General features: G+C 41.7%; 1 protein-coding gene across 1 annotated transcript; it reads right to left on the reverse strand.

The window, feature by feature from the left end:
- Positions 1-9,330: 9,330 nt before the first annotated feature.
- RB195_010782 (uncharacterized protein) lies at positions 9,331-9,678 on the reverse strand (the record flags this gene model as incomplete). Its single annotated transcript, XM_064191930.1, has 1 exon — positions 9,331-9,678. The coding sequence occupies one exon, from the start codon at positions 9,676-9,678 to the stop codon at positions 9,331-9,333; it is 348 nt and encodes a 115-aa protein (XP_064049513.1).
- Between the last annotated feature and the right edge of the window lie 6,811 nt (positions 9,679-16,489).

Consider the following 16,489-nt stretch of genomic DNA (forward strand, 5'->3'; position numbering starts at 1 on the left):
TCTGAGCTATCACTGAGCTTAAAAATTGTTTCGTTTCGAATTTTACCTGTATATGCTTTTATTTACTTTCCACCGTAGCCATTGGATTGTCTCGCTGTCGCTTTACCGGTTACATAGAAATCCATTTCTGATGAGTCCCTGTCCCTCGACGATCGACTGCTACCGTTTTTATTCAGATGGTGTTCATAGGCGTTTCAGCGTTTGGTTGTTATTAACAACAGTATAACGTATTTTTATGTGCAGCGGAAATCATGATTTCCTTGAAAAAACGAAGGAAAACATTCCACTATTTACGATAATCATGAGTTATAGACGGCAATAAGTACTTGTGCCGACGACGTCTAGACTGTTCACGAGCTCAACTACTATTCAGACGCTGTGTTTACTTGATTAAATAGCAGATCAAAGTTTTACTGATGGCTTATTATCGGTTACGTGGAGCACAAACACCGTTTCTGGAGAGCGAGAGAAGCGTGTTTACTGCTGACTATTAATCTGTATGTAGTATCCAGGCATCAAAAGTCACTCATCTACATATGTGTCCATCAAAGATCAAAATTCGATTACATTCCCGTGATCACCTTAAGTGTGCAGTGGGTGCCTAAGTATTCTACGACCTGGCGGCGCTAGTATGAAAAGTGTGAACTTTGAAGAAATCTTACTTAAAAGTCAATATTTTTAGGCGCTGTAGTCTTTTTCAGCCATAGCTAACTAGAATAATAATTTTGGAATTTTCACCATTCCCATACTCCACTTAAGATTAAAGAGGTTCTTATCCTGAAATCCAGAAATTCCTGAGGTGTGAAGAAAGCTTAGTTGGATGAGCAAGCCCTCATTTCAGATGTAAATAGAGTTGCTGGTTATTGGATCATCGACTGACAATAATCGGTAAGGTATGTCTACCAAAACAATATGAGGTATAAAATAAAATGATCTGTGATGGCACTGGCTGTACTGTCTAATATGAAGTTATTCGGCTCTAAAGAAAGCTAAGCGGGAAGATTGGAAGTTTTTCCAGGAATATACTTTGTTCTTCCACAGTAGGTGAAATACGAAGAAGGGAGAAGAGGAAATGATCTAAAAATAAGCAAGACTTTTTCGCTTTTCCAACTCATTGCGGAGATGATCCATCTAAAATAAGTTTGAAATCCATTGAATTCCCAGAATCACTGCGGTAAATTCAAAAATAGAGGGAGTATTTACTGTTCAAGAGTCTAGTTCTTACTCGGAGCATCAGCCAGATATTCCATGTGCTGAAAGTACAGGGTAAAACCTTACCTATTGACGAAAAATGGTTCCTACTGAAAAAGAACGTTTGGAAAACAACAAAAGCTCTCTTCCCCACGAAGTGCTACTCACGGTAGCTCGTTGTTGAAGCTCCCTTTTCTGTAAACTGCGTTGTTCGTTTGCGTGTTCTCCTGCAATCGATGCGTTCTAATTGGCGAGGGATGTTTTCGGCGCTTAGCATTGATGGAAGGCGATAATGGGCATCACGTATCAATTAGCATGTCTTTCATGAGCGGAAATCCGTCTAGACACCATCAAAGTCCAAACATTACCTATGTCGGAGCAATTTTTTATAAGGACAAAACTCCAGGAATCTAGAAAAGTGGTTCTGACGTTTTCGGGTGAAATCTAGCAGTCAATCGAGTCTGGTTCGGTGTGAAAACCACAAACAAAAAATTTGTTTTGCGTCACAATAACACTGACCTACTGATATATAGCTGAAAAGTGATAGGTTTCGTTTAATGCTTTCTCTTTTTTTTCTCTGTTGTTGTTCCCTTTGAACTTCACGTTCATAATTTTCTTGCCTTTTTAATTAGATCAGGAAGTTGGATTAGAACTGTGTGCAACTTTTACATTTGCAAATAGTAGATACATGAGTATTGGCTGTTTACTACTACTGTTCTACATACGAGAAGGAGAACAAGAAGGAGAAGGAGAAGGCGCGTTCTGTAGGAACACGCTATAACATTGTACTTTTTGATTTCTTATAATGAGTGGTCGACCCACCACAAACTGAAGAATACAGAGAAGCATATCCAACAGAAAAATGTTCTGTTCGAAGCGTTTTTCGACGTTATGGTTATTGTTCTCCATTCCAGAACAATAATCCAGGCTCATAGTTCAGATTATTTCAAGCGGATGACCACTGCGCATCTGTGGCACACGTCTCTGTTTTTGTTTAGAAATGCCCATCCTTCGTTCTGGATTTTTCAGCTCAAGATGGATCGCACCCATTCGGTTGACTCCGACTCTGGATATATAGTTAAATAAAAGAGTTTTAGAAAAATCGACGGCACTGAAAGGCGACTCTGGGAATCTTTGTGATCAAATCCAATAAGTGTTTGTTACTTGAAAAAGGCATCACTTATAAGGGAACTCAGATTCAGAAGTTCGTTTTGGGTGTCTGAGGATCTGAAGGTGAAGCTGCCTGGCCTCGCATTTGCTCTCCCTGTTCATAATCAGCAAATCAATCCTTTATTTATTTTTTCTTGTTTCGATCTTTCAGTGTTTAACGAGTGTTTTCACTACTGTTATACCTATTTGAATAATGTGAGTTGTCTGTGGCACACTCTCGTACTATCGCAAATGTGTTTCGCTGGCCAGACTCATACTCTGCGGAGGCACACGAGTGCCGATCGATGACATGACGATCGATAAGACGGTAGCAACGATTCAACGGAGGAAGACTTCGCAATCTTTATGAAATAATGCTAATCACACCCAAATACACAATCACCCCACGAATCTGGGGTGGTACGGGTTTCAGGAGGGTGATGCCTATACGGGGTCGTAGATTGTGGGGAAGAGGGTGATTCGGTTCTTCGAAATTAGTGACCGTTCGAGAACCCATTCGTACGAATCGCAGGCGGGGGCGGGGCCGAATGGTTGCGCTTTGCAACAGAAGCCGTCATAACAAACAGTTCTGAGGTCGTCCGTTTACGCTGATACAGAGAGATGAAGGGAACCACCCTCTTCCCCCACAATCTACCCATCTAATCTTAATCTATCTATCTAATCTTACCCGCCTGAAACCCGTATCACCCCAGATTCGTGGGGTGATGCTTTTTAAAAAATGGGTTGCATTCCAGCGTTGGTTTGGGTAGTCCACAAAAATTTTGCAATAAAACGGGAAGTCTGCATCTCCAGCCAACTCCATTTCTAATCGCTGCCCTCCAAGAATAACTGGGATTGCCTTTTCAGACTTCTAAACGCCAAAGCGTCGTTGCACTTCCCAGCGTTTCCGTTTTCGCTGTTTCCGACATTGTTTTCCTGTTGGGCACAGCTCTCGTCATTTGTGTACTTGCGGATACTTGTCAGTCTAGACGAAGCACTTTTTGTTTACATACACAGTTCTCATGTTCTGTGCCGAGAATATCCAAACAAGATCTCCAAACATACTGTCCATAAGATTAGTAAGCTTGAGACTCAAGGCAGGAGATCAGGGTTGGTTGAAATAAAAACATTTGTGTGGAGTAGGAATTTGATCAGACTCGAGGTTAGGTGAACAGTTTGAGTACAAACTTTTTGAAAACATCTACGACTCGTAGAGTTGAAGATCACTGCTATCGAAAAATTGGAACAAGAAGTGATTCACAGCTAGTGTTTCATGCAGTGAAGGACATTTCATACACGTTTTTGGAGGAGCATCGATTCCTCAGCCAGAGCACCGAACTTCCATCATTCGAGTGGGTGTATCACTCGAACGTTCCCAAGAAAATCAATGAAGCACTAACTGAACACCGAAAGGAGTAAAGAGAATACTCCTTTATCCAGACACTGCATATAATGGCTAGCATTCTATTCGATTACATATACGTACAATTTTCTGAACGTAGATTTTCAGATTAGTAGGCTAAATAACTTCCCTTTTTTGTCACAAAAGTATTCTCTGAAAAAAGGTAGAACATTTTCGAGGCAAGATGTTCTGGCTTCTTTTGTACATCCCTCCTAAACCACACCAGACGGTGACTAGCACGAATCTTTAGCTTCCACTGAGCGAAATTCCGAGAGGAGAAGTCATTATATGCTGGGATAGATTCATTAACCATCAAAGAGAACTTTTCTTCTTTAGCGGCATCTTTGTTTAGATTTACTATTTCAGAAGTAAAGAGGTAAAATATAGGATCCCTAATCCTATACTTTACCATATTACTATTATATTTACTATTAATATACCTAATCAATCCCTTCGGGTTGCGCCAACTCTTTCCAGTTCAAATAAAGACTTACTTAATTACGATAGTATTCATGAACACTGGAATACTCACGGTGATCAATTTCGCGATACGCTGCACAGGATGCATCGAAGAAAGTAAGCTTCTCGAGTCGATTCCAGCTCGTGCTGTAAGCAGAGCGGTAGGTCGTCTGTGACTGCACAAGCTCTGAGGATTCTTTATTCTTTTCTCGTCGTTTCCTATAAAGGAAAAAAAGAAGTACGCAGAGCGCATCACCTCTTCATTGCAATCCCGTAGAGATGTCCTATCCAAGTCGACACTGTGGGTTATCCAAAGTAATGCTCGAGTCTTTGTTGAATCACTTTCGGCGTTTTACAGTTTCCCCTAAGGAGGATGGCACCGGTTTGTTTGAAGATTTCAGAGTAATAAGACCGATTTTGAATAGGAAACAATAGTAGCGTTAAAACGTCATGAAGCTTGGTGCAGTTGCGTAGGCGTTAGAACTCGACGCAGCGCGGTGGAGCAAGCAGTTGTGGTCGAGACCATTGTGAACTGCAGGGATGATTGGTGCCAGCAAGAGTCTCCTCTAAATCCTAACCGCTATGCCTTTCGGGACCGCTTTGAGCGCAGACGCCCACGCAACTGCCTCGAGTTCCATGCTGTGTGCTGTGGTGTCCGCTGTGTTTTTACTTCCCACAGTCTTCTCTCTAAGTTTTCTTTTCTTCGTAGTTACTTGAGCTTTCGGACAACACTGAACTGTTCTTTTCCCAGAATCTTCAGCGTTTTCAAAGTCAGTAACTCAGAATTTTGAATGTGATTTCAAAAATATGATCATCATCAGTCTCTTTTGCAAACTTTTACGTGGCTGTGATCCAGTCGTGATACTTTTGACTCTTTTATAAATGGTGTATAAACGAGTAAGGAGTTTTCGGCGAGTAATCTATTTTTATGTTCTTTTTGCAGTGAGAATTGTTCGTTGCTGTCCTTTCCGTTATTCGACGACAACACGATGTCCGTCTGCATGTCTAGACGTCTGCACTCGTGTTTATTATTGCTAAGATAATAAGAACATGATTGTTTTTCTAATAATACGCAGATGTCCGACATTGGCGAGAAGTGGTATTTGTTTAAAGATTCTTCCTTTTTTTTACGATTATGATTGCCTTGGCTTCTGATGCACTTCTAGGTGTATCTGACTGAGGATAGAGATGAGTATTCATGGCGGACAAAAATCTAGCAACGTTTTCTCCTTCAGTTCCTAATTTCTGCAGCGGGATCCCAAACAACAGTAATCCACCGAAATAATCGGGATTATGCGTACAGATGAGAGTATAACGAAATTCACAAACTCCCCATCTCTCTTTTTTTAAATCCAAATATGAATACCCGTTGCTCCTGCAATGAATATGTCTACACTTCGTTCGAAAATTCGAAGTAGATGCTGAGCACATCCCAAATAATTGGGTTTCTCATCAGTGATGAATCACCTTTTCTATCTTGTCTTTCTATCTTCAGCGCGAGCGACTTTTTCACAGTCCCATTTCCTCGAAACAGAAATTTTCTGCCAGAAATTCCAGGCCAAGTTTTATGTAAATTGTATCATGACGTTTCTGTTTCCCTTATTCGTACATCTCAGTGATCTTCCGTGATTCCTATTTTTTCTAGAGGAACGTTCGATCAAAAATATATAGTTTCAAACTGTACTTTTTCGATTGCAAATGAAAATTGGCTCTCTCTGGTAAAGGATCTTTCCTTAGAATTCAACGTTTTACTTAGTAACAATTTCCGAAGTGTTAGCTTCTTTTTCGCATAAACTGCACAAAAACTGAATTTTACTCAGGATAACCTATGACTTACTTGAACGTGGATCTTGTCTTAGATCTTAGATCCAAAGGTAAACTCCTTCCGCGGCATTTTAACCGGAAGTGTTCCCCTTGCAGTTCTCTGGATGCGCTTTGTAAAGGAGTCTGCATCGCAAAGCTTCTTTCTGGTCCGTACTCCAACATGATCAGATACGCACTGGCGGAATATCTTCCTGCACTCCTTGTCTTTAAGGCCTGCCGTGTCAGTTTTCGCTGGAGAACGCACTTCTCGGTTTCTTTTATGGAACCGCATCCTGAAGCTAAGAAGAACTCGTCGAAAGTGACATTCCGAACAACCTTAGATTCCCAAATATCTGAAAAATGAAAGATTTCTTTCGCATCCCTGTTCAACTCCCATATTTGCATTCGCGTCAATTCCAATAATGACTACCTGCTGGCTCGGTATCCTAGACATCAACGCATTAATTTCATCGTAAAAAGTCTTTGTTGGTTTTTTCTGCGGTCTCCGTAGGTCTGGTCCGCACTTGATCAAGACTTTAGGTCCTCTGCGATCGTAAAAACGCAGTCGTAAAAAGACAACATTAAGCCGAATTTCACCACCAGTTCTTGTAGTGGTTTCTCAGAGCTATTGTGCAGCCTCTAAAATTCTTTTCATCATGGTCGCCACAGCAGATGGTGTAATCTCCCACACTGATTCCATGTCTCTTCAGTTGTCCCCTCAGGTTGTGGGCTTTTTGCTGGGCAACATCACCTCGTAATATATGGGAATCTTGTACCCTATAGATGTACAGGCTATTTAGCTCGTACACTCGAATGCCTGATTGCGTTTAATGAAAGCAGGGCCACCACGAGCACACACCAATCGGACTTGTATACATGGTCCCGCGGATTTCTATGAGTTACCTAACATGTGATTTTGTTCTTAACCGAATGACCAAATTGCTAGCATCTGCGGCGAACTTTAGTATTCTTAGTTCCCTTGCAAGAGAAGCCTATTTTTAATTTGCCCAGCGTTCATTTCTTTCCCTCGTTTTTGCTCGTTTTTAAATAAAATGTCGAAATGTAATAACGGTTACTTACGATGGTTAACAATTAGAAGAAAAAGTTCCTATTTTTGGGCCTGCCACGTAAAGAGCAACGTCAACCATTTCAGATCTAACTGTTCACAAATTTTGCATTTCAAAGGAGGTATTATCTACCCAAAAGTTCAGAAATCACAATGCTCCCCGGTGGTTGAGAAATGGGAAAGTTTTGCTGAGGTTTCGCTCAGATATCCTGGAAGGTCACTGTTTAAAATTGCTAGGATAATGGGCCGAAAAATGCTATGTTCTTCTTGAGCTGGAACCCTCTGTATTTGAAATACTTTCAGACCTGACAAGTAGCGCCTACGTAAATGTTCGGTGTGAATTTCCAGAAGTAGAAAGAATCGGTAGTTTGCAAGCATCGCAGCGAAAACGTGGTACACCCCCTACAAATCCAGAAATCAAGTGAGTCGGGAGCGCGTTGTGTGTTCGGCTGACGGAGCAACTTGTAACACCCGTTCGACTGATTCGACTGATAGATTCCCCTTTTACGCGGTTTTTCCATTTTTCTAATCTTTATGGTGTTTTCAAACTATGCCCGCTCTCTTTGCATGTACTGCTAGAGAGAACTCAACACAGGGAATTCCCTCGAATGCAGCTTGTTACCTCGAGCAATTAAGCGCCTCCCATGCCCCTCCTAGTGAATTTTGAATCGTAAAAGAGCCAGTATTTCTTTAGAAGCATTTTGTAGGTTCGGTCGAGGTGGACGAACTTTAACCACTCCCTCTTAGACTCTGGATAGACGTAGAATGTCATCCATCGTATGCATAAACGTGATTTTTGAGCCGCTCTAAAATCAAAATAAAAAAAAAAAATCTAATCAAAATCGGGAGAGTGCTTACTGTCCCACCCAAGGACATTCAGAACTTCACATCATTGGCGTCACTCTGAAGCGATATCTCAGAGATAGGCAGCAGACGGATGTTTTTACTGATAAATGATAACAAAACTGCTGTCAAACGAGTGAAGGCGGGATAGGAAATTGGGAGATATACGCTGAAAAGAGATTGCAAACTGAATTTTTTAAAGCAAAACGAAGCATCAAACGCGAAGAATCTTCTCAAATAAAGTGGAAGTGAGCCCTAATCCAAACAAAATAAAACACACAATTTGTGTTCAAAATTAAAATTAGAAAAATCTGAAGATGCCGGAGTGAAAAACGGCCTACCAAGTGAGCGGAGTGAAATTCCGGAAATTCTTAGCTCACAGTTGCAGATGTACGTCGTTCAATGATGACTTAGCGAAGCTGTTCGGCACGTGGCTAGAAAATCGCTTCTGGCAACATTAGACTCTTGAAAAGTGAGGTATTGCCGCGATAAGCTCCCGACTCCAAAAATAATGAAAACTCCGCGGAACAGGTTGCCCAAAGGCTATTATAGTTGGGTCGAAACGACGTAGAGAACGGTGTTGTTGTGTACGCGGATGCACTTGAAGCGGCGCGCTGGAGCAGACGGTTAGAATCGAGGTAGGAACATCGCGAACTCCAGCGATTGATGGTGCTAGTAAGGCTCCCCCTCACAATCCTAACCGCTGCGCTCCACCGCACCGCTTCGAGCGCAGCCGCTTTTACAATTGCACCCTGCTTTGTGTCGTTTTCAACACTCACTTTCGAACTTAACTTCGACTCGCCACCGAACACCAGGTGGGCTCAGTCTCGTTCCGTCCAGTTCAAATGCGCTTTTGCGAATGCTACTCGGGTCGTTCTGATCCTCTCCGGAAAACGAGAGTTCCTTACAGAGACTTCTACAAAATAGTTTTGCCAACACATCAACGACATTGAAAATCTGTGAGACACACTAGCAAACGTTAAGAAAAATTGGCTAGATTTTCTTTAAAGCACCGGATGGTTTGATATGAATTTTTATAAACTTCTCTAAGAATCATGATAACAATTCTCAGTACTATTCCCTGGTTGAACACTTTCAGGAATCTTCATGACACCTAAATCTTTTTTCTCTTAATTATCGAACCGTTGACAAATTCTAATTACGGTACTTGGAATATTATAATATTATAACGGAGAGCAGCTTTTTCTTATTTGCAACCTTAAAAAACGGCTTTGGTAATTAGCTGTTGCATATTTAGAGCATCTCTTAGGCTGGACAGAAAGTCCTGTCACCATTTGTCATTTTTTCTGCTTTATTTTTTAAAATCAGATTACAGTACAAATTAGTCAACAATATAATCACCATTATTAATTAGAAGAGTGTCCCACCTAATGGGCAGGTCAGCGGTCCCCTTCTCTCAGATCTTGGGAGACTGGGATTTGAAGAAGTCGCTGACGACCTGATCGACTTCTTCAAACTTGGTGAAGATATTCTTAGCTAGGAGAGCATTGAGAGGCCGGAATATGAGGTTCTCTGAGGGGTCAGGGTTGGGAGAATAAGAGGAGTTGTACACCGTGTCCTTGCCTAACTCCTCCAGTTTTCCATAGGTCTCCTTAGCTACAAAGGGCCAAGCGATATCGTGGAGGAGGTGCACCGAAGCTCGTCTCGGACGTTCTTTTTCGAGCAGACGGTGCGAGCTTCTGGAGCTGACTAGCGTGGAAATGGTGACGGTATCGCCTTGTGGGAGCAGCTCATAAAACAGCATTCTATTCGAATCCCAGAAGCAACAAAGGAGAAACTTTTTGGAGTGGGGATCCGATTTGGGTTGCGTCGACAGATCTTCTCCCCGGGGGAGCCAAACGGCACGGTGCGCATTAGAGTCGTAGAGAACCCAACTTTTATCCCCAGTAACGAGGTCTTCAAGAAGCTCCTTTCGATGCCGGCGAAGGAGAGATTGACAGGTAGATACTCGGGTAAACCGGGTGCGTCAAAGTGTGAGGGATCCAGGGGTAAGCACTTTTCTGCAGCCTCCTGATCCTCTTTGACAGCGCCGAGAATGGCGGAATCTTCGACAGTGTGGGGGCGCCCCGACCGGAGCTTGTCCTTGAAGTCGGTGTCTTCGCTTGCGAAGCGAGTGAACCAGCGCTTGAAAGTCCTGATGGTAGAGCTGCCCTCGCCCTATCTGCTGTTCATGTTGCGGGCTGCGGTTGCTGCTCCAATGCCGCCACGCCATTCATAGAAGATGATAGGTCGAAGTTGCTCTTGCATAACTGACATCGTGATTGATCGACATCGTGACATTTGTCAATGAAGTGTAAAACGTAATAAGACAGCAACAAAATAAAGCAAATGTAATGGAAACAATGCAAGAACGAAAAAATTGAAATTTGAAATTTACTGTAATTAATGCGAACAAAACAAAAGCAAATTCACCCTCTGAAATTCCCGCATTTCTCGGATGGAGTCGCGTCTTCTTCACATCACCTTCAATTACATGTATTAAATTCAAGCAGAAGAAAATGAAAAATTGGAGGGAAAGACCGAAGAGAACAAATTATCGAACTTTTGTGTGCCACTGGGTTTTTTTTTTGTTTTCGGCAAGTCGAGTACATCCAGAAGTGCAGCAAGAACCGAACAAGACGGTCATAATTCTAAGAAAAAACATTTAGAAAATTTAAATTCAGATTTAATTAACATTCAAAATAGGTATCATTTGTAAAATCAAATGCTGGCTTTGGGAATAGAAATCAACATATTTTTTCGACTGAACGATATGTAGATAATTTTCACTGAAAGAGTGTGTGTGTGTAATTTTACTGCTAGGTAGAAGCCACAAATCCTTCTAAAATATTTTTGTGTTCTGGTGCAAGCAACTTCGATTCGCAAAGTTGTTTTTTGAGAGTGCGAAATTTCCATTGGAGTACTACCTAACGAAATTGCGCTATGTGTAATGCAGATAATATGAACAATTCGACTTTCGAAGATAGTTTTGCATTTTTCACATTGACATAAATGTGAACTCTGTACTACTGCATAACTGTTTAACTTCTCCGGTAGTCAACGGAAAATAAATAAATATAAGCGAGTGAATGCGACGCATCTATCGCAAAACACGCTTCTGCGGTTCATCCCTCTGCGCCGCACTGGTCCAGAGCGCATCGCGGCCACCCACACAGTTGAAGACGTTCAGTGCTACAAACAGTTATTACATTAATTCATAATATTTTTTCTCTACAGCTGCCTCGGTTTTGAACAAATTCGTGTTTCGCTTGAAGCCTACTCGTATGCATGATCAACGGGCTGTTCCGTTTCTGTGATTAGCGAGTTTAACGTAGAGCGCGGAATGTTGGACATAAAAACAGTGACGTTTGAACGCCCTGAACCTCCTCCTCAGTAACAAAATATAGCTATAGCTGAGGCGCGGTTGCAGACGATAAGTAAAGCTGTGTTCAAAGTTTTGACGCAACGACGCTGGAAAATGCTCGCATATTTGCGAAGATAAAAACGGTGTCTCGACACGTAGGCTGGCCTCCGCAAGTCATTGCTACACACGCGTTCATGGGAATTGATCAACGCCGTGCGCCTTGACCCTTATCATTACCGCGTCTTGTTCGCGATTGCGTAGAATTCCTCACAGTTCACAAAAAGGTATGGGGAGGTTACTGTTGAAAAATATGCGTGAACGCGATGAACGTGGTGAAGTAATTCATGCGTCTGTCCTGCTTCCTTCCGTCCCCTTCCGTCTCTTCCTTGCCTTCCACGAAGGGCAGTGGAAGAGACGTAGCATACACATTTTATCAATGCTCGAAGAAACTGGAAGCGAATTTCTAGAGATAGAAAAATGCGACCGCATTAAAATTACGGCTCAGGTGGATGCTTTGCAGTCTCACCAAGCATGATTTATACACGAAAATTAATATCTTATGGCTGACATTTATTCTCAAAATATATAGTCGGGTCAAAACGACGTGAATCACGAGTGTAGTTGCTGTGCATTTGCGTACGCGCTCGAAACGGCGCGGTGAAGGCAGCAGTTGGAATTGAGTCGGGACTGTCGGAAACTGCAGCGATGGGTGGTGTCAGCAGGGGTTTCGCCACGCTCCTTTCAACTACGCTCCACCGAAGTGCCTTGAGAGAAGTCGAGCACGCAGTTGCGTACGTGCTTTATGTGGTTTTGATCCAACTATACCAGAAAACTGATTGGGTCCTAATCAGAACGGTTCTGTCTATAAACAAATCTCATACTTTCTGTTGAGGTTCACGGTTTGACGGTACGTGGTTTTTCACGACATTATCGCTAGGCGAATAATCCACAGTTGGAGATTATTAACAAGCTGTTTTAGATCGGAATTGTTTTAGCCAATAGAATTTCTAACGCACCACAGGCTGAATCGGAAAACTTACTGATATCTGGCATTGCATTAATGCCTGTTTCGAATTCCGAACACACATGGATCTTAAATGGCACCTGTTTACGTTTCTGTGCTATACGCTGTGCAGATCATCAGTTTCCTTTATCCGAATTTCGTAGATCATTTTCATTCTTCCTACGATATACGCAACAGAGTTTTTACTTCTTTTCCTTTTTCTTCTCCTTCCTCCTTGCTGTCATATTATCCTTGAGCGGTTCTAAGAAAAAACCCGCTGACATTAAAGAGATAAAATTTGTTACATTCTAAGACCACAAGTTGTTTCCGTCATAGCTGAGGGAGAAAACTCAGGAATCTGTCGTTATCCTTGAGAATTATCTACATTTTGTACAACGCACATTTAAACAGACGTTTTTCTCAGACCTTTAAGCAAAAACCGCTTCTAAATTCTGCAGGAAATTCTCGTAAAGACAATAACCAGTCGCTAAGCCATAATTCAGGCAGAAATAGAAACATAATTTGGAGCTCTGTGGATTCTGGATACGTATAACTGCATTTGAGCCCGGCTTATACTGAAATTTATGAAGTTAAATTTCTTTTGACGAAGTTAGGGCATTTCACTGCGTTCTGGTACTTAAAGTGGCTTAACGACAAAAAATAATCATTCGCCATGATTATTATCCATGATTCTCTACTTAGAAGGATATCATGTTGTGTGTGATTTTAAGGCTTTATGCAAGTGTTTAGGAACCCTATGGTCGACATCGTACACTTCTTTTTCGAAAAAAAGAGAAAAAGTGCTGTTGGAGGTGCAACACCTCTTATTTAAAAGCATTACTCCACGAATCTGGGGTGGGACGGGCTTCAGGCGGATAATGCCTATACGGATCGTAGACTATGGGGAGGAGGGTGATTCCGTCCATTTCTTCTTAATTGTCGTAAAGACGGCACGGAAGATGCGGCGCGTGCACAAGGATTGCGCGCTCCAATCGAACTCGTTGTGGAAAATAGCGCGCCGGCACGCTCGAAGCCGAATCTTCCGGGCCGTTTCTTACGCCAATTGGCAAGAAATGGACGGAATCACCCTCCTCCGTATAATCTACGATCTCGTATAGGCATAACCCACCTGAAACCCGCACCCCTACAGATTCCTGACGTGATGCCTTCTAAGCATTTCTTTCAAAAGTATCTCTTCTTGAAATAAAATTGGAATTGAACTATGATTTAGTTGATTTCATTGGGATATACTGATTGGATATGTGCGTGTGACTGTCTCTTTGTCTCTCAAAAATGTTACGGATAAAGGACGACCCTTGCTTTTGAAATTCTCGCCAGGAATATTTTTCGACATACAAACTAGGATGCTTGTTTGGCTCCTAGTCTCCAGTTCTCCCTTTCTTCTCTGTTTCCGGTCTGGTAGCACTCGTTTTCTCCTACGATTTTGCTTCACAACTAAAGCAGCTATTGTTCGCCTTGAGGAAAACAATCATCGTTAAAATTCGTTAAAATAGACCACCGCAATCTGTAGTCCCCCGAATTGGCGAAGAGAATTCCTTCATTATATTGTGAATAGAAGTACAGTTCTTCCCTGAATAAACAGTGAATAAAACAAATAAAAATACTAACAAACAAAAGAAGCTCATGTAAACCTTCTAAAATCTCGATCGAACATTACTTATTTTCCTCACATTACTAATATTATTGATCGATGTCGCACATCATGACTCTGAGTTGTATTTGCACTTGTCATGAACTTATGTAGGTGCATGTACCGGTAGATATTTCCAAGAGATGTTGATACGAACTGGGATGAGACTTGCCGTGGTCAGTAATATCCAGTATCTCCCATGAGAGCAGCTACTTTCCCCGATGCAGAAAACATTTCCACTGGTTCCGTTGCAAAATAAGGAAGTAAGCGTCTGTGCAAGAAGAGAGGCAACGGCGCAGCTAATCACTGCCTTCACGAGAGGATGCTATTTTCGAGACCGCTTGTGCTGCCAATAACTAAGATGTTTTGAACGAGAATCTTCATTTAGATCTTGTTTCAACGAACTTATGAATTCTCCATGACAGGTGTCGCTGAGAATTTTATTTACTGCTTCTTTTCTCCTAAAGTGCAGTATGAAATTCAGTCGATGGTTTTTTTTTTCGAGGTTTCTTCCTACTATAAGTAAGTACCCAGACTTTGTGAACCTTCTTGAGCTATTCTTCCGTACGAAGAACTTAGGATAGATAGTGAACACGGGAACTCCGTATTATCGCGCCAGAGAGCCCTTTCTACAGAAATTAAGAACAGTATGGTGCTTTTGATGCGGGTGTGGCGCAGTCGGTTAGAGGTCCGTTATAGCCACACGGTCGAAGGTTTGAAACCGCCCTAGTGCAAACCAAGCCTTTCATCCCTCCGGGGTCGATAAATTGGTACCAGACTTGTCTGGGAGAATAAAAACACTGACTTGATCATCGGCTGGCTCCCGCAAGTCATTGTATAGGCCAACACGCGTTCCAAAACTTCAACGATTACAAATTCCAGCAAAACGCGTTGGCGCATCCGGAGTGGATTGATACGCCAGTGACTTTTTGACTTTTATGGTGCTTTTCTTCGACACAAATACCTCAGTTTAGTTCATCTCCCGCAACTGAGACTTCACATGTAGGAAGGCACGACTACATTCCTTAATCTAGTCCTTGAAAAGAAAACATTCAGAGCCCACCCATGCGCAGAAATATAACGATCAAGAATTTTTCCCTCGACAGACAACAGCAATTAGGAGCATATAGACATTTGCACCTCAGCAGAGCATAACAATACTCACAACGATCGAAGATCTCTGCATCTGTTTTGGTGACCACGGATTTTCATCCCACTACCGTACCTCGAATTGTTTGATAGCTTAACCAGGATTTTCCATGAACATGGTCATAAAAATCCAGAAAATGCTAACCGTTAAAACATTATCATCTTGTAATTGTCTTCTTCTTCAGAACATCGATATCGCCTTCGTCTTTCTTTAGTAGAGAAAGTGAGAGAAAATCTTTTTATAAAAACTATCAGCTCTCTAAACACTTTACCGTAGTCATTAATCTCACAAACAGGCTACATTCCCATAAATCTGAACCGTCTAGATAGCTATAAGCTGTTTGGTGAAATAGTGCTGATAATTTTCTTTGGATGTCGAGAGATCGAAATTTCAGCAATACATAATACATTCTCAAATCGTTCATGAACTGTCAAATCATGAGTTCAAAAGAGAAAATATCCACTTAATCTATCCGCAAAACTTCACCAGAAGCTTGCTTAGTTCGACAGAGTGGTGGTGCCGTATAAATATAATAAATAGAAAGCCATGTCTATCCACTGATGATCGCGGATCTTCACCTTACACGCCACGGGTCGACCTTCCGCCTTGTGTGGAAGCACACGGCAGCAAATGGACGAGTCCATCCTACAAGCTGCAAATTTGAAAAGACGCAATAAACCCCGGAAAACCACTTCTGAATGAATGACAAATTACTTATAATTTTTGATCTTTGCTATGTCTACAACAAGCCGTTTTCTTACTCGCCGATTCAAAAATGTGTGGGTTCACAAACTTCAACTTCTGTATTGCGTGAGTTCCTATTTTTTCATGCAGCTTCCTTTTGTTTAAAATCGTGCCATTTCTATAAGAGCTTGGATTCAGTTTGGAAAACGGTCGACAAAGATGAGGTATTAAACTTTACATTCGAGAAAAGTACTGGGCACTATGACATCTAGAAGAGGAATTTAACTACCTGCGATGAAAAGATTATTTTTGCATGATTTGTTTGTCAAGAAGTCCAAGCACCGGCGGTTGAAAGCTTGAGTATTTGAACTCTCAAATTTGAACGCTCACTCAGGTTTTTTTGGTTCTCTAGAACGTCCTTGGGAATTTCGATTTCTAAAATCGGAGTATCTGAAGTCGATTGTTGCTACGATTGCAGTGATTATGGTTCCGGATAAGGTCGGAGCCACAAACACACCCCATAAAATGATTACTTCTTACGCAAAGAAAATTCCGCCTATTCTGCTTCGGATATTTGAAAATCAGATTTCTGGATTAGACAAAAGAGAAGAGCTGCATGTTGGAGGTTGTCTTGTGCATTATCTGAGCCTATCACTCAACTCCTAAAAACACTTGTGCACCTCTACAATGGTCGCTTTATCGTTATTGTTAAACAGATTTGGCG

This window comes from Necator americanus, chromosome III (genome assembly GCF_031761385.1).
Source record: "Necator americanus strain Aroian chromosome III, whole genome shotgun sequence".
Taxonomy (NCBI): domain Eukaryota; kingdom Metazoa; phylum Nematoda; class Chromadorea; order Rhabditida; family Ancylostomatidae; genus Necator; species Necator americanus.